Below are 21,473 nucleotides of genomic sequence, written 5' to 3'. Positions count from 1 at the left end.
TTTTATTTGGTAGCTATGGAAATAAGTAATAGGGTCTGAATGAGTATATTATCCACAAATTCCTTTGTGGATTATTCTGTGTCCATGTCGATCTAATTTTAAAATTTAGAGAGAAAGAATATAAGAATATGTGGGAAGACCATAAGAATATATAAAACTATTATATATTAATATATTCAATGCTAATTATGAAAATCATCTTACAATTAGATGCTTCCAGAAATAGTGAGTATGAGTGGCAGTGAATATCCCAAAGTGTTACATAAAGAAAAAAAAAAGCAAGAATAACTGATTAGTCATCAGTGTATACAGGTGGAATGATGGCTATTGTGCTTGCTCAGTTGATTAAAGAAAGTAAAATTCATGACAGCGATGCTCGGGCTTCTGGCTTTGATGTGGCCGGTATGGAGAAGGCCCCATATAGACTAAATAGGGTAATGTTTCTGATCTGAGTGACCAGGAGGTGGCAGCAATGCACTAATAAGTGCGGTTTGCAAAAATCGGGAGTAGAAGTAGAACTTCAGCCACCATCTGTGCTTTTGCTTATTGAGTCCGAGAATGTAGAACTTAAATTTTTCGTCAGTAATTTTAACAAAAACCTTTTTTTATTTGTTTGTTTGTTTAATTACACTTGTCGCGGACAGTCTTAAAAGTTCGGATATATACTACTAATTATTAACAAAGATATACAGTGAAACTGGATTTTTGGAATACATCATCAATATGAGGAACGCTTTTAAAACCGTTGTGTTTGTGTTTGTAATGAGCGGTAAGTGTGTGATTTTTGTATCATTCTTGAACACTTTCGGTTTCAGTTTAGAGATTACTGCGCTTAAATCACGGGCTGTCGTCGTTTTAAACACTGATTTTAATCCAGGGCAAAGTACGTTCCACACATGTAGACTCATTTAAAAGAGGGGTTTGGATAAGTTGTGTTTTAATTAGCTGCTTTTTGCAGCTGTCAGAGCACTTGAGTCAGCCATTTTAAATCACTTCAGCCACTTCACTATTTAAATCTCTAGTTAAAATTGTTTACTTCCTACTCATTTCCCAAGCCCTAGTCTAATTATTAATTTGACTTGCTTGTTGACTGAATTGTGTTTTTATCGTTGTTATAAAAGTTATGTTAGTGATTGTCAGTAGATTTCTTGTGTTGTTTTTTTATGTTTTTGCTTTGAGACAATAACTACATTTAACACTTTATAAAATGAATTAAAATTTTGTATTTATAACTGTATACATGCAATTGCAGCGTTATGTGATGTGACATTTGAAGTTAAAACTCAAAACATAAATTCACAAAGAATAAATGTTAACATTATATCAAAAACAACTCACCACAGAGTTATGTGATCAGAAAAATATCAATCTGTAAACATGTTTTGTTCTTTAAATGAGGAAAATAAACGTGCGTTATGGATGTGACCAAAAAGAGTTTGAAGTATACAACAAACATTGTAGAAATGCTGTGAATTAAACTACACAAACCAAAAAAATAATGCCTGTTAAAAGGATAAAAGCTGCTCACTTTAGAACAAACATGATTGTTTTATTTTTATTTATTATTTTTGCATATATGAAGAAAAAGTGTCGGGATGGTTGTGACATCTCTCCATTATGGATGTGACAGATGTGTGACTTTGGCAAATCAAATATAATAGTATAAAAACATTGACAGAGACATTTTTGAGTATTTCTAAAGTGCTGTAAAATACTTGCTTACACACACAAAAATAAAATGTATTTTGGTGAAAACCTAATTTTGTTCATGGCAATGTTGACATATTGCATGGATTTTCACATACATTAAAAACAATTATATATGGTCAACATTTTAATGTGTTATAAGCTGGACAAGGCAATGTATAAAAAAACTACCGTCAAGTCTGTCAGTTTTGACAACAAACCTAAAATAAAAATAAAAAATACTGTAAATTAAGCACACCATACACATTCAGGGTATTCCCTGGCTCATAATGAGGCGGAGATGTTATAATCTCAATCATGAACTTTTTGCTACTTGAAACAAACAGTTTGCATTATTTTTTTAAATCTTATCAAGCAAAACATTATCTTTTTTTAAAAAGGCTAACATTAAATCTGATTAAATACATGACCAATGTCTCAGCATTACTTGCGGTCTGTTGGTAGCCTTGACTGTCTGCTTTTTTTTTTTTAGATTGCTCTATTGCAAGCTGCCCTGTGTAATGAATAACAAAATGTACCATTTCATTTGCTGGCTCAAGCCAGTAAACCAACTTTGCTGCTTTTTTACTGTTATTTACAATTCCCAAAAAGTAAAGATATTTACTTAAAAAAATCCTAAAACAATTTTTTTGCACCTGACTCACATTGGCTGGTGGCATTCATTGTTTAGGCATCGGCCAATAATATGACTTCACCCCTCCTTTGCCCTGCAGTTCTTGCTCATTTGCATCAACAAGTGAGTTTTGCACCTAAAATATCGCAAAAAGAGTGGAGACCAGCAACTATTACCCACATTTCTGGTTTAAAAGAATAAGTAAACGATGACAGAGTTTTCATTTTTGGGTCAGCTATCAGTTTGATACTATTAAAACAAACAAACCAAAAATGTTTCAGTTTGATTTGAGAGCATTGTGGTTCGTACTGCAATGGGCATACTGCAGTAGTATTTTGGTTTAGTTTGAATATTGTTACACCCCTAAATTCATTTTTTTTTACTGTCACACTTGTTTGACGTGCTGATCACAGTAAAGACTGGTCTCTATCATTATTAGCGGTCTTTAATAGCTAAGAATCTGTGTCTGTTTGTTTTGCAGGTGTTTTTGGTGTTGATGAAGCCAAGTCCTTGTCAGTAATGGAGGGAGATTCTGTCACTCTAAACCTTGATCCTAATCAAAGACAAGGATTTAATAAAATTGAGTGGAAGTTTGGCGATACTTTTCTAGTCCGTGCTAGAAATGCATATGTGCCTTCATATCTTGATCAGACTGTCATGTTCAGAGGTCGACTGCATCTGAATAAGACTGGATCTCTGACCATCAGCAATTTGAGAACCAATTTCACTGGACTATATGAAGCAGTGGTCTACCATGACAGTGGTACCAATAAAACTCCAATCGAGGTTACTGTTTATGGTAAGGATATGTCTAATAAGTTGAATAATTCAGTTATTTTAATTTTAGGCAAGTTAAAGTGATTGCTATTTGGGATTCAAAGCTTATTCAGCAAATATCCACTGTATTTTATTCAGTTTTCACAATATCACAGTTGAGCTGTTCTAAATATCACAGCTGTGATTTGGCAGATGATCCCATGACTGATATATATATATAAATAAAAACTCATGATCATGAAGGTGATACTGTTTTGTACAAAACGGTAATAGAGAGAAATGTTTGTTAGCTTCCAGTAATAAAACATATATTTAGTTATATTTCATTCCACTAATTGCAATACATCCAAAGCAAACATTGCAGAATTCACTGTTTTGTATGTTTGGAAATTGTAATTTTACCTAATAAACACAAAAACTAGATATTAATGTACACATTAAATGTTTGGGCCAGGTTTCACAGGCAGTGTTTAGACTAAACCTGAATTAGGCCACAGTACCCTTAGGATATTTAATAATTTTTTTTTTATAAATGTGCCATAGAAAAAAAAACAATTCTTCTCTCAATCCTGAGACAAAAGAAAGACACTTGTATATTTTAAGATCAGTCAGTGCAAGTTTCTATTAGTTGAGGCAGCTCTGATATGTGCATTAGTCTGGGACTAGGTTTTGTCTTTGAAACTGGGGTTTTATCTTTGTTAATGATCATGTGTCTTATGACATCACCAAAAGTTGAACCAATAAACAAACCTATGTTCTAGTACAGTTTATATCCTTTATTCATTATGTTTAATATGTTGGTAAATGTATTTTTATTTGTAGGGTCTCCACTTGTTATCAATGCTCATAAAGCTGAAACAAAGAGCTTGTCAGTGACAGAGGGAAACCCTGTTACTCTACACACTGATATTACTAAACTACATGGAGATGAGCTGATAGTGTGGAGGTTTGGAGAAGAAGGAAAACTCCTGGCTAAAGAAGATAAAGAGACTAAGAGTTTACCATATTATAATACTGATGAGAGATTTAGAAGCAGACTGGAGCTGAATGATCAGACTGGATCTCTGATCATCAACAACATGAAAGACACAGACGCTGGACTTTATACAGTGAAGATCAACTGCAACAATGATACATTATACAAAAAATTCACTGTTACTGTCAGTGGTGAGTAACTCAAGGGTTTAAAGTCATGGTTTGTAAATTCTCTGATGATTTGATATTAAATTTTTTATCATGAGGAATCATGATTTATCTTTAATATTACTAGATGCAATGTTATCGATCTGACTGATCATAATATCTGTTTTTATCATTACAGGTTCAGGTGTGTCTTCTGGTGCTGTAGCAGGAATTATTATTATCCTGCTACTTCTGTTTGCAGTTGTAGCTGGATTGGGTTTTCTTTATCATCGGCGCAAGATCTCCGGACAACATGTGGGTAAGTATTACAGGTGATGGAACAAGAGAAAAAACACTGAGTTTTATTTGTTACACAGTAGTTTAAAAGTATATGATTATTTTTAGCATCACTATTTTGATTGTAAAAATTATTGATTTATCCATATTGATATTTTGTTCTATCAGAGATAGAATGGCATGACATTTAACAGACTATTAAAGTAGTTCACTAAATCAACTGGATACATTTAATTTTGGTACTGTGTAAATAAGTTATTTAAAAAGAGCTTTTCTCTGCTGCCTCAAACCTGATTTTTTTTGTCAAATATGTGGAATTAGTAGCTTTGTAAACTAATGTGCAAAATATAACTTTTACAAAAATGTGATTATTATTATTATTATTATTATTATTATTATTATTATTATTATCATCATCATAAAGGGTCTAAGCCAAAAAGAAAATTCATTCATTAATTCATTTTCTTGTCGTCTTAGTCCCTTTATTTATCCGGGGTCGCCACAGCGGAATGAACCTCCAACTTATCCAAGTTTTTACGCAGTGGATGCCCTTCTAGCCGCAACCCATCTCTGGGAAACATCCACACATACACACACACACATTCATACGCTACAGACAATTTAACCTACCCATACTGCATGTCTTAGGACTGTGGGGGAAACCGGAGCACCCGGAGGAAACCCACGCGAACGCAGGGAGAACATGCAAACTCCACACAGAAACACCAACTGAGCCGAGGATCGAACCAGCGACCTTCTTGCTGTGAGGCGAATGTGCTACCCACTGTGCCACTGCATCGCCTGCCAAAAACAAAAAATTAATTAATGAATGAATTATTATTATTATTATTATTATTATAAAGGGACTAAGCCGAAAACAAAATTTAGGAATGAATTATTATTATTATTATTATTATTATTATTATTATTATTATTATAAAGGGAGTAAGCCGAAAAGAAAAATAAAGAATGAATTGTTATTATTATTATTATTATTATTATTATTATTATTATTATTATTATAAAGGGAGAAAGCCGAAAAGAAAATTAAAGAATGAATTATTATTATTATTATTATTATTATTATTATTATTATAAAGGGAGTAAGCCAAAAAGAAAATTAAAGAATGAATTATTATTATTATTATTATTATTATTATTATTATAAAGGGAGTAAGCCGAAAAGAAAATTAAAGAATGAATTATTATTATTATTATTATTATTATTATTATTATTATTATAAAGGGAGTAAGCCGAAAAGAAAATTAAAGAATGAATTATTATTATTATTATTATTATTATTGCTTATTTTAATTGAAGGAAAATAATGTTTTCATACAGTACAGCAATAAACATTACAGTTTCCTTCTTTTTAGTTTTTTTTGTTTTAACCTAAGTCCCACCCTAAGAACTGAACATCCCAAGGCAGCTTAACACAATATGTAGTGTACAATACAATAATTAAACCGTCTGGGGTCATACCTGTTGTGACAGCAGTGATGATGGGAGAAAGAAAAAAAAAAACAATAACTACAAATCACAGGGGAAGAAAAATAAATAAATAATAATTAAAAAAATTTGCAGGACAAACTACATTAAAGATGAGAAGTACCATGAAATGGATACAAAGAGATTTAGAGATATTATTTAACGGCTGGTTAATTTTTTTCAGATTTTTAAAAAATATTAAATTAGGTTCCCAGTATGTATAGAACCTTTCCACTGAACCCCTTAGTGTGTATTTAATATTCTATAGTTTTAGAAAAGACATCACATCGTTTTATTATTACTTTACAAGATGGCTTTTGCTGATGTTATTGCATATATTATTGTAAATTGCTTCAGATGGTTTATAAAGCCACTCAAACAATGAAAAGATTATTAACATCATGTAAAGTTGACATCAAAAGTTCTGTCAGAATTTTTTTCTCTTCATATCCAATGAAGCTTTACTGACTCATTACAATCTCTTTTCATGTGCTTCTGTGTCCCATGAAGAGAAACCATATCATACAGCAGAGGGAGAAAACGTCACTTTAAAGACCAAAAGTAAACTGCTTAAAGGTGATGAGATCCAGTGGTGGTTTAGAAATGAAAACTCTCCAATAGCTGAAATAATTGAAGGCATTGGAGAGACATATGGTGGTCCTGATGAGATATTTAGAGACAGACTGGAGCTGGATGAGACTGGATCTCTGACCATCAAGAACATCAAACGTGAACACACTGGTGAATATAGGTCGAAGATAATCAACTGCAGTGGAGAAACCACAAACTGGAGATTCAATGTTCATATTAAAGGTGAGTATCTGCAGTCTTTCTGTGCAGTGATCATCACTGTTCTTCCACATTTATTTTTATTTTTTACCTTTTTATTGTGGTTTAATCATCTAAAACTCATGTCACTGCAGTATTTAGTGTATAAATAAGCATGATCTAGCCATTTCTGCACATGATGAAAATGTCAGTTCTGGATGTTGCCTCCAGCAGTATTTATCACAGATGTTTTTATTTATAGCAGATAGTGTACTCTAAGTGTTTATCTCAGTCAAACTAGGCATTAGATGATAAATGTTTTCAAGGTATACCGCGGTTGGAAAAGTTAAGGTTTTAAAACCGCCAATTTTTTTTAAATACAGTTCCTAAGATGTGTATAATTTATTTATTTTTGTCTAGTTTTTAGGAAAACCGTATCTCCAGCAGAAAAGATATCCAAAGATGCTGTTGTAAAGTGTAAAGAGATCTGTGTTTTGGAAACGAATGAAGACAGCAGAAGTCAATGATTCACTTGAATTATTAAGCCTGACAGGTTTACTGCTCTAAAATATTTTAAATGTTTCTTAAAATAAAATATATTGTGTTCAAATGGAAAAAAGTTTTATGGTGCTTTCACATCTGTGGCTCAGTTCATTTGGTCCAGACCAAGGGCAACATTGGATACATTGTAGCATTTTCTGCCGTTTTTGGGTCGTTTTTACACCACACTGATTGCTTTGGTCTGAACCAATTAAGAAGAACCAAAATGCAGTCATGTAACAAAATCCACATCACTCAGATGTGATTGAACGTATTTCCTAAACTGCTTTTATTTTTAGTACTCTGATTGGTCAGAATTAAAGTGCAGGAAAATGCCAATGGAACTCTCGCAAGTAAACAAACCGTCAGTCACAAAATGTCACTTTTTATTATAAAGGGACGTCTGTGGTGGCTGATTGTATCCCTCGTCATAGTATACTGTATATTTTGTATACATCATTTTAGACAAACTATACATTTCGAGAAGGCTCATCACAAGTCACTTCAGGAGGAGGTGTGAATTAATTCAGCTAAACCTCTTCTAAGAGGCCTTCATTGGCTGCCTGTCCAATTCAGAATTGATTTTAAAGTGCTTTTACTGGTCTATAAATCACTCCATGTAGCCCCAACCTATCTCTCAGAGCTGCTTCATTTTTACACCCCCTTGAGATCTCTTAGGTCGAGTGAGCAAAATCTTCTTTCAGTTCCACAGTCTAGGCTGAAACATAGAGAGGACAGAGCTTTCTCTGTGGCAGGTCCTTGGTTGTGGAACACCTTGCCCCTTGAGATTAGAATGGCTCCATCATTATCTATTTCTAAATAACTTCTTAAAATGTACCTTTTTAGCTTGGCTTTTTACGATTATTTTAATAGTCCTTTCTACTGCTACATTTTTACAGACATTTCTCTCGTCTTATCTCTATGTTTTTACATTCCGTCTTTTTATTTTTACCTTGTCTTATGTACAGCACTTCGGTCAGTCTTGTAACTGCTTTTAAATGTGCTCTATAAATAAATGAACTTGAACTAAACTGCGACCTGGTCATCTTACGGAAATATTGCCAACGATGCATCAGCTAATGTTTTTCTCTCTCTTTCTCTCTCCCTGTTTAAAATTGTTGGTAAAGCGCTTTCAGCAAATATTTTTCCTCCACATCCCATATGATGGGACAGTGCATCGGACCAACGTTACAGCAGCTGGATTAGTCAAAAAGGCGCAGTACTTTTTGCAGTTGGGTCTGTTTTAGTTCGGATCATGTTCTCACCACAGACAAACCGCTCCAGGCTTTGTTTAAAAGCGTACCGAGACCACCTCTTCAAGGATTTTTTAATCCTTTTTTGGTGCATACTCGAGTGTGATTGCTACATTTACACCTGCCCAAAAGAACCACATCAAGAGGGAAAACGAACTTTGTGCGATTCAACTGAACTAAGTGAAGTTTCTTATACTAATTTCGAGAGGAGCATGTGATAGGATTGACTACAGCTGATCCCTATCACTAATCACTAACTAGGCAATCGGATCACTCTAAATTCAATATAAATATCCAGCCTAAACTTCATTCCTCATCTTCGTCTTGGAACCTCCCCCAACATCCCTTCTCCCTCCTCCTCAGTTCGGGTGACACGGTGGCTCGGTGGCTAGCACTGTTGCCCCACAGCAAGGAGGTCGTTGGTTCAACACTAGCTGAGCCAACCGATACTCTCTCTGCGGAGTTTGCATGTTCTCCCCGTGTTTGCGTGGGTTTTCCCCGGGTACTCCGGTTTCCTCCCACACTCAAAAACTATGCAACAAAAATTAATGTCACAGGCACTTACTACAAACTAGCGCAGTTAGCGGTCTATTTTGGGAAGCTATCGAGAACTACCTGATCTCATATCCCTCTCAATGCATATTGACCAGGCAGGAGCCTTGGGCTCATTTATCACACTCCGGGTTCTCTCCCGGGACAGCATGCCAAACTTGCTTAAATAGTCAAGCATTATCTAAGTGTGAACTCTTGAAATAAGGCAGGTGTAAAAACACCCTTAGTTTTTTTTTTATCCAGACATTTAAAAAGAACATATGTTTGAGCAGTAATCACAATATTGTCGAACCATGTTATTTTTATCCAATGTTATCATACCGTCAGAATCTTTTACCGGCCCATGTCTAGTCAAAAAACAGAAAACTGTCTGCTTGAGCTAATGCCAACCTTTTCTTTCTCTGTTTTCTGTGCTGCTGTAACACATAAAGAGGAGGAGAAAATGCTAGTGAGTCATGGACATTCTGTCATTCTTAAGGCTGATGCTGAAGTACAGAGAGATGATGATGTACAGTGGCTGTTTGGAGATACAAATGATCTGATTGCTAAAATGACTGGAAACACCAGAGAGATAACATATCCTGATGAGAGATTCAGAGACACACTGAAGATGGACGAGAAGACTGGATCTCTGACAATCAGTAACATCGGACCTGAACATGGTGGATTTTATAAACTGAAGATCATCAGCAGAGGAGAAGCCACATACAAGACATTCAACATTTGCTTTGAAGGTGAGTATCTCCAGTCTTTCAGTGCAGTGACTATCTCAGTTCTTCCTCCTGAAACTTTTTCTTTTTCTGTGATTTAATCGTCTCAAACTCTTTGATGTGCTCTGTCACTGCAGTATTTAGCATTTGTATATAATCATAATCTAATGGTTTTTAAACATGAAACATGTTAAAATACTAAAGATTCAGTTTTGGATTTTGTTGCCTCCATCAGAATTTATCTTCAGTTATATTGATCAGAGGCCTGTACCGTGAAGTCAGGTTAGCTGGCTAGCAAGTTAAATAAAATTTTAGCTTGCACCAATTCTGGGATTTAGGTACTGTATCATGAAGGCAGCTCAGCTTTAATCAATCTTTGTTGTCATGTTATCTTGCACTATATGGCTAATCTTCTACATGGCAGGATATGTTCTGCTTTAAAGATCACAAATCCAGATTTAACCAATCAACTGTGAGCAGTCAACTGTGACACATGTCTGATACAATAAAGCCACTCCTACTAATCTTCTTGCTCCAAATTGAAGGTCACTTTTAGAGATGAAATTGACTGATTTTAATGAGGATTATTCATTCATTCATTTTCTTTTTGGCTTAGTCCCTTTATTAATCTGGGGTCGCCACAGCGGAATGAACCGCCAACTTATCCAGCATATGTTTTATGCAGCGGATGCCCTACCAGCTGCAACCCATCATTGGGAAATAATGAGGATTACTATTTATTTTAATTATTTTAGATAATTCATAACTATTATATCTGTAATCCGGTAGACATTTGCAGTTTTGGTTTAATAACCAACAGATTCAATTTGATTTAAATTTTACAGTTTAAATGTGTGTAGCTGAGTCTTTGTATACCTATACAGTACTGATTATTAGCTATACTAACATCACATCTTCACTTACACTTATAAATCAAACTGTTTCCTTTTGGATCTTATCTTTTCATTACCAGCTCTTTTCATCTTGCTGTATAAATGTTTTTAATTTAAAATTTTTAACCATATTGTCTTTGCCTTTGAATGGTGCTTGCTCTCTTGCTAGATGTTAATCACATTATCTTTATGTTTTAAGGCACATGATTGGCTGTTTGCTACTAATGTCCTGCCTGCATGTGCATGCACATAAACTCAGGATCAAAACCTGAATTTACAGAGAAAGATGATGACCGCCGTCATGGTACCAGCAAAGCCTGATTGCTCTGGTTTGAGTTTGTCAACATGAAGCTAATCCTCTAATCCTGAGTTTGTTCAGCCACCATATGCACCTACACTCTGAGGAAAAAACATGTTGATCTGTAAGTGTTTAATTCCTCTCAGTCAAAACGCGGCAAACTGTTTGCTTGATCTAATGCCGACCTTTTCTTTCTCTGTTTTTTTTTATTTGCTGCTGTCACACATGAAGAGATGTTTATTGTCGGGAAGATAGAAGGATCTGTCACACTAAAGCCTGATACTGAAATACAAAGAAATAATGAAATACAGTGGATGATTGGAGATCAAGACCGTCTGATTGCTAAAATGACCAGAGGAGCTAGAAAGATAACATACCACGAGGAGAGGATCAGAAACAGACTAGTGCTGGACGAGAGGACTGGATCTCTGACCATCAACAACATCACTATTGAAGACATAAAAAGATATAAGCTGAAGATCATCAGCAGCAGTGGAACCACTGAAAAGAAATTCAGTGTTCTTATTAAAGGTGAGTCATTTGTGTAACAGTTAATATAGTGTGGTAATGTAATTGTCATTCATTTTTTGTTTTCTTTGCTCCAGTCATGATTATAGTAAATTAACAGTACTTGACAGATTAAAAAGATAGTTCACCCAAAAGAGTTTCTTTCTTTTGTTTAACACAAGTGGAGATATTTTAAAGGAAGCCGGAAACCACTGACTTCCATAGTAATTGTTTTTCTTACTATGAATGTCAAGACTGACAGATTTTTAGCATACCTGTCAACCCTCCCATATTCTCCTGTATTTTACAGTTCTATCCCGCTATCATCCTGTAAAGGTATTTTCCCGTATTTCACCCGTATTTTCAGTCTTTCTCTGAAGGGTGGCAATAAACAATAAAGAGCTGATCCTCCCTACACGCAACCCATGTTGCCGAACCACCAGGGGCCGCCCTTTGCTCTTAAATGTGAGTCTGTTCTGTGCTTTCCTTTTATTTAGGCATTAAAACACTTTGAAATAAATATAAAAACGTCGGTATTCCCTTCCCTTTTCATTACAGGTGTTGTCACCCCTCCTATGCAATCCTCAAAACAGTCATATAGTGGTGCGTGACTGTCAGCTGGCTCACTCCATAGTGACTGCTTACCAAACAAATTCTGTACACTCAATTTGAAGCAAAGCAAAAGTCTGGGTTTTTGACTGCTTGTTTAAATGTACATAAACACATAATTATTAACAATAATATCTAAACATGTCGATCTTGGTGGGTTTTTTTTAAACACAACAAATTTAGTCCTAAATGAGCATAAAAAGTTAGGACAGCAATCGAACGCTTTCATTATAACGTTAGATGTGTGCATTTTTTAAGTGACAGCTCTATTCTTTAATGTAATCAAACGAAAAATGCTAATATATGAGATTCATTCGTTGCTGTTTAATCAGAATTTGTAAGTTTTACATAGAAGAAAAGATAAATGAGATTTGATAACTTAATTTTTATTTAATAAGCTAAACTGTTTGCTAATTTATTTGCTGCTAATGTATACTATTTATTTTTTTCTTTTGTAAATAATAATAATAATAAAACATATTAATGACCATTTAACTGTTTATTTACTATAAAACAGCTCCAGATGATCCTTTATTATGGTGGCATATCCCTTATTTTCACATCCCAATGTTGACAGGTATGGTTTTTATCTTTAAAATATCTTCAAATGTGTATAACAGAAATAAGAAACTCCGAATGGTTTGGAACCACTTAAGGCAGGGTAAATAGTGAGTAAATTTTCACTTGTGGGTAAGTAAGAATAAAGTACATCCAGGCGGTTGTTATATCAGAATAAATCTTGGCAGCGCCAACGCAAGTGGAGCACATAGATGTATATTGCTTTAATGTTAACATATTGTTTTGTCTTAATATATTAGAGATTTGCCTCTACAGTTTGTTCTTATTTTCACATATGCATAATATTTCTGCCTCTTTGTGTCCATTGTAACTTTTTACTAAATCTCTTGTTATAATTTGTTTTTTACTGTTCTTCTGTGACGTGAAGGGGAGGTACAAACATACATGGAGGGAGATAGAGCTGTTCTACAGTGTGCTGCAGAGATACAGACTGATGAGATCGAATGGAAGTTTGAAAGTGAGGAGTCTCCCATAGCTGAAGTGAAAGGTGGACAGATCTTTCCATATAATGGTCCTAATAGGAGATTCAGAGACGGACTGGAGGTTGATGAAAGAACTGGATCACTGATCATCAAGAACATCAGACATGAGCATGAGGGCCTTTATCAACTAATGAAAAAGAGTTCTAGCACAGGAGACAGTGTCAAAGCATTCAATGTTATGGTCAGAGGTGAGTATTATAAGTCTTTAAGTGTTATGAAGTCTTCCTCATACATTGCTTTTCTCCAGTGAGACTGAATTGGTTTAAAAAAAAACACATCATTAATGTTTTCATATTCCAGTCATAATGAAACACTGCAGACACATGTGAAGTTTATTTATAAACTAATTTCGAGAGGATCACGTGATTATGATTGCTTGCAGCCGGCCCGCATTATTCAATTTATTATTCACCAATCAGATGATTCCTAAGCCACTATAAATACCCTAAGTTCCATATAACAGCCATCTTCGTTTTGAAGAATCCCCCATTCCACCCCTACACTGCAAAAAATGCTTTTCTTGCTTGGATTTTTTGTCTTGTTTCTAGTCTAAATATCTAACATTTCTTATATCAAGAAGCATTTTCTAGACAAGCAAAACAAATTGTCTTGTTTTGAGAAATAAAATGCCAATATTAAGTGAGTTTTTCCTTAAAACAAGTAAAATAATCTACCAATGGGGTAAGCAAATTAATCTTGTTTTTTCTTTTGACGTAGGATTATTTTGCTTACCCCATTGGCAGATTATTTTGGTTGTTTTACAGAAAAACTCACTTAATATTGGCATATTATTTCTCAAAACAAGACAGTATGTTTTGCTTGTCTAGAAAATTCTTTTTGATTTAGGAATTGTTAGATATTTAAACTAGAAACAAGACAAAAAATCTAAGTAAGAAAAGCATTTTTTGCAGTGAACTCCTCCTCCTTTCCTAGATGGGTGGCACAGTGGTCCAGTGGTTAGTACTGTTGCCTCACAGCAAGAAAGTCACTGGTTCTAGTACTTACCAAGCCAGCCAACTTTTCTGTGCAGTTTACACATTCTCCCCGTGCTCACGTGGGTTTCCCATGGGTTCCTCGGAAGTCTCCCACCATTCAAAATCATGCAACATAAGTTAATTGACTAATCCAAATCAGCACCACAGACATGCTCCTAGTAAGGCGTTATCTCTTAAGAACGATCACTATCTGTTCCATTAACTACTACAGCAGGGGAGTTCTTGAGATCTGCCTGAGCTCAAACTCCCCTTTTGCCTTGCAAACGGGAGGGAGTCCCGGGCTCGAGATTCATATGAGCTTATGAGGCGTGGGCCCTTGATAATGTCTCTGGGCCCTCCTAATTGTATGGGCCCTTAGAATCTTAGAATCGTCTTGTATTTCTGAGAGTGTAGTGAACGCATAAGAATTGTCATCATCATTTACTCAAGTGCACGCCTCAAAATTTGTTTTTAGTTTTTTTATAGTTGTGTATATTCTCATCATTAAAATAAAATTTAGACCTTGGCACTAGCCGCTAGTCAGAAGTTAATATACAGTAAATGATGGAAACTGTTTAGAAATAGGTTGGAACAAAACTTTGCAGGACACCGGCCCTCCAGGACAGAGTGTGGACACCTCTGTCATATTACATTTTCTAATCAAATTTTAACAAATCAAATACTCTCTAGCATCCGACATATCCCACCCCCTTTAAGATGCTTTTATTCGATGTGCCTGAGCTCAACTGCTCTTTCTGTCAAGTGGTCGTGCCACACGGGGCCATGCATTTTAGAATTCTGAACATAGATTTCTATCAGGATACGCACACCGGCGGCACAAGTCGTCAGCTGTCCGTGGCACCAAGCTACAACTCAGGACACTGTTCATATTTCTGCCGTGCCATCTATAGTTTTATTTTAAACAACATTTGAATGTGTGCACCATCCCGGCGCATCCGGTGTGCGACCTCCTTCAGAGCTGAGATAAAACAAAACACTATTGGCTGTTTTTTTTTTTTTTACTGGGAGGAGCTACTCTGTCTCACCCTCTTTACATTTTTCAGTTGTGATTACGTCAAACATCGAAAAAAAAATGTATATTTTCGAAGCACTTCACATGACCTTTAAAGACTTTCAGATCTTTTCTTTTAAAATCCATCTTTGTTTCAGGTTGTTATGGAAATCGATTGAAGGATCCAGTGACACGACATGAAGTTGTATGAGAGAGAATGGGAAGGAGAAAGAGAGGATGAGTTCACTTTAATGAGAGAAGACATGCCCACCCACTAGTGTCAATCACTGTATCATCAATATTTAAAGGTGACATATAGTGAATTGATTCAATAAGTTAAATTATTCTCTGATATCTACATAGTAGTTTTGTGGCTTTGGTGAGTTCAAAAGTGGAAAAAATGTTTTATATACACATTTATTGACTCAAAACATATTCCTCCAATCAGAAGCTCCATATTTAATCGTTGTGAATATTAACGAGCTCTGCTCTGATGTTCTGCAGCTTAGAACCTGGACCATTTTCAAAATAAAAGTTCCACACACATTATAAGCTTAATATAAGCTTACATAAACTTAAAATTACGATAAAAGTCTGTGTTTTGGCTGCCAAAGTTCTTATGACTTGGCTGCTCAAGCAGGTCCAGCTAAAGAAGAACGTGACCTAAATTACATGCAAATGTTGCGGGTGTGCTAGCTAACTAATGGTCCCATGTGCAGCATAACAGTCTGTGTTTTGTTCTGATACAGGGTGTCCGTGGGGTCTTAAAAAGTATAAAAAGTTGATAAATCAATTATGAGAAAATAAGGCCCTTAAAAGGTATTAAAAAGACTTAATCAGGTTTTTACGAGGTCTTAAATTTTGTTCAAGCATTGTTCAAAGTGTTTGACCCCAAAAAAGCATAAATATATTTATTTTTCTCCTAATATTAACAATGGTGTGCTCGATCCACACAATTGGTCTAGCCATACGCATCTATCAGGATGATGTCACGTAATTCGCGATAAACGTGGGAAGGTGATGTGACGCTCTCCACATGTAGTGATTTCTTCCAAGCTTATCTGAGTTCTTTTGCATGGTTGTGGTACATTGATTTTACTAGTGTTTATTAACAGCTGTTTATTAGCAACTGTTTATTAAGGTAAAGGTTTGATACTGATTAGAACTTGTGGCGATGAGGTCCTTGAATATTCTGAATAAGTCTTTAAAAAGGCTTAAAAAGGTATTGAAATTACCTTTTCCTGCATATACCCTGTAATAGACCCGTTTTCACTGGGTTCTACACACTTTTCATGAAAACAAGGAAACTATTATGTTTGATGTTGTGGCAGTTTCCATGTACGAGCAATTATAGCTATGGCTTAGGTGTATTCAGATTTTCTTTATATGGCACTTTTAAAGCTCCAGGTATGAACAGATAATAATTTTTCTGAATCTAAAATCCGTCCAGTGAAGTAAAAAATTGATCAGCCGTTAAACTCATGTGTAAAAAGATTTTAGATGAAGATGGAAACTTGTTAATTAAAACACTTTCTGAATGTTACACATCATTCTGTATCTGTTACTCTGTTTTAGTTTGGTTCTCATAGCTTTGATTTTGTGTGAAAGTTAATCAGCTAACTTTTGTTTACGGTATTCAACTTTTCATTTGAGCTTTAAACGTGTTGCTGTTATACTTCATTTATCACCATTGAGCCTATTATTTTATCATGCTTTATCATTTGTTGGCCAATGACATGTTTTGAAGTGAATTTGTTTCTTTTATCTAAATCTGATTTATATTTACACAATTTAAGTGCTTCAGCATGAATGCAAATGTCTATGCATTCATGCTGATGCTCTTAAACTAATCATTTACAAAAAGTCAGAAGCTTTTATTCAATGCTTGCGCCTTTCTTTTGATTCTTTTGATTCAAGTCAGAATTATTAGCCCCCCTGAATTATTAGCCCCCATGCTTATTTTTTCCCCAATTTCCGTTTAACAGAGAGATTTTTTTAGCACATTTCTAAACATAATAGTTTTAATAACTCTTTTCTAATAACTATTTTATTTTATCTTTGCCATGATGACAGTAAATAATATGTGGCTAGATATTTTTCAAGACTCTTCTATACAGCTTAAAGGGACATTTAAAGGCTTAATTAGGTTAATTAGGGTAACTAGTAAAGTTATTGTATAATGATGGTTTATTCTGTAGACTATCGAAAACAAATTAGCTTAAAGAGGCTAATAATTTTGACCCTAAAATGTTTTTTAAAAAAAATAAAAAAATACTTTTATTCAAGCCGAAATAAAACAAGTAAAACTTTCTCTAGAAGAAAAAATATTATCAGACATTCTGTGAAAATTTCCTTGCTCTATTGAACATAATTTGGGAAATATTTAAAAAAAATAAGAAAAATCAAATGGGGGTTAATAATTCAGACTTCAACTGTATATAATGTTTTGACGTGTGTTCTTAATGAATACATGTAAAACACTTAGTATGCATTTCAAATGCATATTTCAACTGGATAAAAGTATTTTGTTTTTCTATTTGATGGGGTTTGAATATGACTTGAATCAAACTACTTTAGGGTTTTGTATTTTTGTAGATTTCTGATAATGGACAATTTTTTGTAAAAAGTTAATGATGACATCTTTAAAATAGGGCCTCTGAATGGTGCTTTCTCTGTAGTTTGACTTGGCTTAAGATCAGAACAGATCATTTATTTATATTGGAGAAGGTGGTCAATGTTTGAATGGATTGTTTGGAAAGTAAAAAAGAGATGGCAGGGCTAGATTTGGAAGCAAGTCCACAATCATTGAAAAGAGGGTACTGTGCAATACCAGTAATAGACTATGACAGTATAGTGTACAATATTGCATCAGCATGTTTGCTAAAGAAATTAGATGGAATAAAATTTCAGTCCTTAGTAACATAATGTGGAGCCTTTAGAGTAGGGCTTCTCAAAACCCAGACCCACCCCCGTTTCCTATTTCAAGAGGCCAAATTTTGTGTAAGGGCTTAAAAGTGTGGATTTACTTGTCTGAAAACAGGTGGTAAACTTGTGAACCTTGTGAATGTCTTTCAGATGATGGTTTGAAATAAATTAAAATTTGTTTTAGTCATTTTCAGAAATCACTTCTCTCAGTATTGGATTTACTTTAGATTTATATGCACACACCTCTGAATGTTTTTAAAAATTGGATATCGTTTACCATAGTGTCTTAATATAATTGGTTCGTGTGCAGTGATGTGTGTGTGTGTGTGTGCACTTGTTTTAACAATTGATTATGGTTTATATTATTTTTGTGTTTGTTTATTTGTTGTGACATTACTTTTTATTTGTAAATCTGTCCTATGCTGCCTATCTTGGCCAGGACCCCCGTTAGAAGAGATATTGTCTTTAAATGGGACACTCCTGGTTAAATAATTAAATAAATAAAAGAAAATGTTTTTACATTGAGCATTATAGAACACAATTGCCAAAAAAGGAAACATTCTTATATGGGTGGTTACCTGTTTTTGAAATGAACTCTTCATATGTTATCTTTTTATTTTTTTAAATATAAGACTGTTAAGAAATTGATGAACAATTGCACTATTATTTTTATATCAGATTTTATAGGCAAATTTTATAGCCATACAATGGGTGGATTAAATTAAACATTAAATGATTTAAACAGTTAAGGATCCTCCTCAAGACAAGACTTTCTGTATGACTTGTTTTTTTAATAAATTAATTTAAGAGTACAAAAAGGTACAGTAGGAGTAGAGGGGTATGAGGTGGCTGACAAGCTGGCCAAAATTTATCAGAGAAAAACTGTTGCTATAACGCATTGTTTATTTTTTAATTTTTTTTTTCATAAGATTTTTTTTGGGGGGGTTTCACCTTTAATAGACAGTATAATATAGAGTATTAACAGGAAAGCAGGGAGCAGAAGGATCGGCATAGGACCGCAAGGCCGGAATCAAACTTATGTCGCCATCAGCACTGAAGTGCATGTGTCAACGCACTACACATACACCACTGAATCAGTGTAATGGTAAAAGGATTGATCAAATAGGCTTATTAGCGGAAGATTTACAAAGAAATGTAATGCTCGTGCATGCATAGTGTGGCTGCTGTGTTGTGTAGTTTATTTTAAGGGTGGTGTGTTTAAAGTTAATGTGTTTGTCATCTTATTTAAAAACATTTCAGTTTTGCTCAGGTTTGTCCTCATGTTTAGTGGACAAATACTGTGTCTGGTTTCGCATTCTAACAACTGTTTTCACTAAAACACTTGAAGATGTGTCAGTTGTTATGAAACCCAAAAAATAATAAAGACAAATTGTGTGAAATTTGTGTTGGATCATGCTTATTTCAGTTTTGTACTAAACATATTTAGATTGAATCTGAGTAGTAAAATAGAGTCAGAAAAATTTGCATATAGATTTAAATATTCTCTAGTTCTGTTGAAAATAATCCAAACTAATCCTTAAATGATATCGGGCTATACAATAAAATAAGTTCACTAATTATAATTATAAAACTGTTTTTATTTATAATATTTTTAAGGTCAGTCAATATATTTTTTTCCACTAAGAAAATATAAATCTAGACAAGGACTGCATTTATCTCCTGCCAATGAGTTTTTGTTAATTAACTTCATCTTTTTGAGCAGCAGATGGCAAAAGTGTAGTCTAATAAGTCTAAACCAATGATCTGAGCACTTATTCTGATGAATTCAATGGAGTTATTTCCAGATATATTTTTGTCAATTTCATACAGAAAATGTCTTTTTTTTTTTTCCTTTGGGGGATTGTCATCATAGTGTACAATTTGGAAACACATTGGCTCATTTATTAATAATATTACAGAACAAGATGTTTCTGTTACTTTTAAAGATGTTTTTTTTTTCTGGGTATTATGAATCTGTTTACACACACACAAAAAAAGAATGCAAGAATTTTGTGATTATTTAAATACAATTTCATTAACTGAATTAACATTCACTGAAAATAAGAAAGCAAACAGAAATGTCATTTAGTAATGACTTTATATACTGTAATTGATTCTTAAACGTCTTACCTTCAAGTTTATAATCATGTTTTTTTTTTTTTTCATTGACAATCCATGTAACTGACATTTTGTGCATTGTATACAAGTATTGTTTAAATATCAACTGTACTCTTTTTGCATAAAAATAAATAAAAGCAGATATAAACGGTAAGGTTCATATTAATTTTAATATATAACTGCATTTCACACTCAAAAACCACTGCTACCATATTCCTAAATATAGCCTAAACAAGAAACTGAGCTGAGCAACAACAACAAAAAGATATTCAGTTTTGCTCATAAATTTAATTCCCACTTTGGGTGCAGACAATGTCAGTGCTCAAAAGTAATACAAGCCTCGATAAATGCTTGAAGCTTTATCATTTTTAATTTTTTATTTTTTGCCTCTGCACAGAGCATTGGATCAATATTATTTTACTAAATATCTAAAGAAATGTTGACAAATATACACATTACAGTGAGACAGTAAACAAAGAATGTGGTTCCATATTCAGTCACAAGGGGAGATAATGATCATGGTTTTATTTCTTGCCCTTTTCTCCTGCATCCAGCACAGTAAATACAATCCAATCTATTAAGACAGTAATGTGTTACCTTGTTACAAGAGTATCAGTGATGAATCAGGTCGTAATGTTTTCATTCAGCCACAAGAGGGAGCTAATGCGCCATCATCTGCATTAGGAGAGCCATATACAGGCCCGGCGCTACGGGGGGGCAAAGGGGGGCAATGCCCCCTCAGAAAGAATTTGTGCCCCCCCAGTTTTTATAAAGGATTGTTCACTCAAAACTGAAAATTCCTTCTGTCATTAATTACTAACACTCCCGTCGTTCCAACCTTCAATATTTTAAAATATATGACATAGCAATTAAATTATGAAAATTGTGAGATTAAAGCTATAGTCCTAGTCCAGAGATCCGGTCCCGCGTCAGGTCAGGTGCGCCCGTAAATAGCCTTTAAAACACGCACAGGGCGATGGAGGCGCACTCTACTCTCAAGGGAGAAAAGTGGGTGACATGAGAGGAGCAGCTTAATTCATAACATGTTTTGGTTAACTAATTCTTTAAACACAACTCTCTTGAGCTCTAAAAGGAAAAAAAACGCAGAAGAAATTTGCTATTAATTTAATTTTAACAGAGAATCAACTGCAAGTTATTTTCACATTGGTTATTCGGGAAGATGTAGTCTAACAAAAATGTTTTAATAAAAAAAAATAGTTCACTGCACAGTCCCACAGCAGGCTACAC

At 34.3% G+C, this 21,473-nt stretch overlaps 1 protein-coding gene across 2 annotated transcripts; it reads left to right on the top strand.

Moving 5' to 3' along the window:
- Nucleotides 1-508: 508 nt before the first annotated feature.
- LOC110438269 (uncharacterized) lies at nucleotides 509-19,507 on the top strand. Of its 2 annotated transcripts, XR_012397714.1 has the most exons (10): nucleotides 509-769; nucleotides 2,802-3,119; nucleotides 3,920-4,264; nucleotides 4,419-4,538; nucleotides 6,516-6,818; nucleotides 9,550-9,852; nucleotides 10,921-11,143; nucleotides 11,251-11,550; nucleotides 13,082-13,384; nucleotides 15,341-15,978. XR_012397714.1 is itself a non-coding variant. In XM_073937229.1 (9 exons), the coding sequence occupies exons 1-9, from the start codon at nucleotides 724-726 to the stop codon at nucleotides 15,391-15,393; spliced, it is 2,091 nt and encodes a 696-aa protein (XP_073793330.1). In that variant the 5' UTR covers nucleotides 509-723; the 3' UTR covers nucleotides 15,394-19,507. The 2 variants fall into 2 exon arrangements, 1 of the variants encoding a protein (XP_073793330.1); XM_073937229.1 differs by lacking the exon at nucleotides 10,921-11,143 and having other exon boundaries at nucleotides 15,341-19,507.
- The last annotated feature ends 1,966 nt before the right edge of the window (nucleotides 19,508-21,473 follow it).

This window comes from Danio rerio, chromosome 22 (assembly GCF_049306965.1).
Source record: "Danio rerio strain Tuebingen ecotype United States chromosome 22, GRCz12tu, whole genome shotgun sequence".
Classification (NCBI taxonomy): domain Eukaryota; kingdom Metazoa; phylum Chordata; class Actinopteri; order Cypriniformes; family Danionidae; genus Danio; species Danio rerio.
The sequence above is the reverse complement of the archived record's forward strand: the minus strand, read 5'-3'. Positions and strand labels throughout refer to the sequence as shown.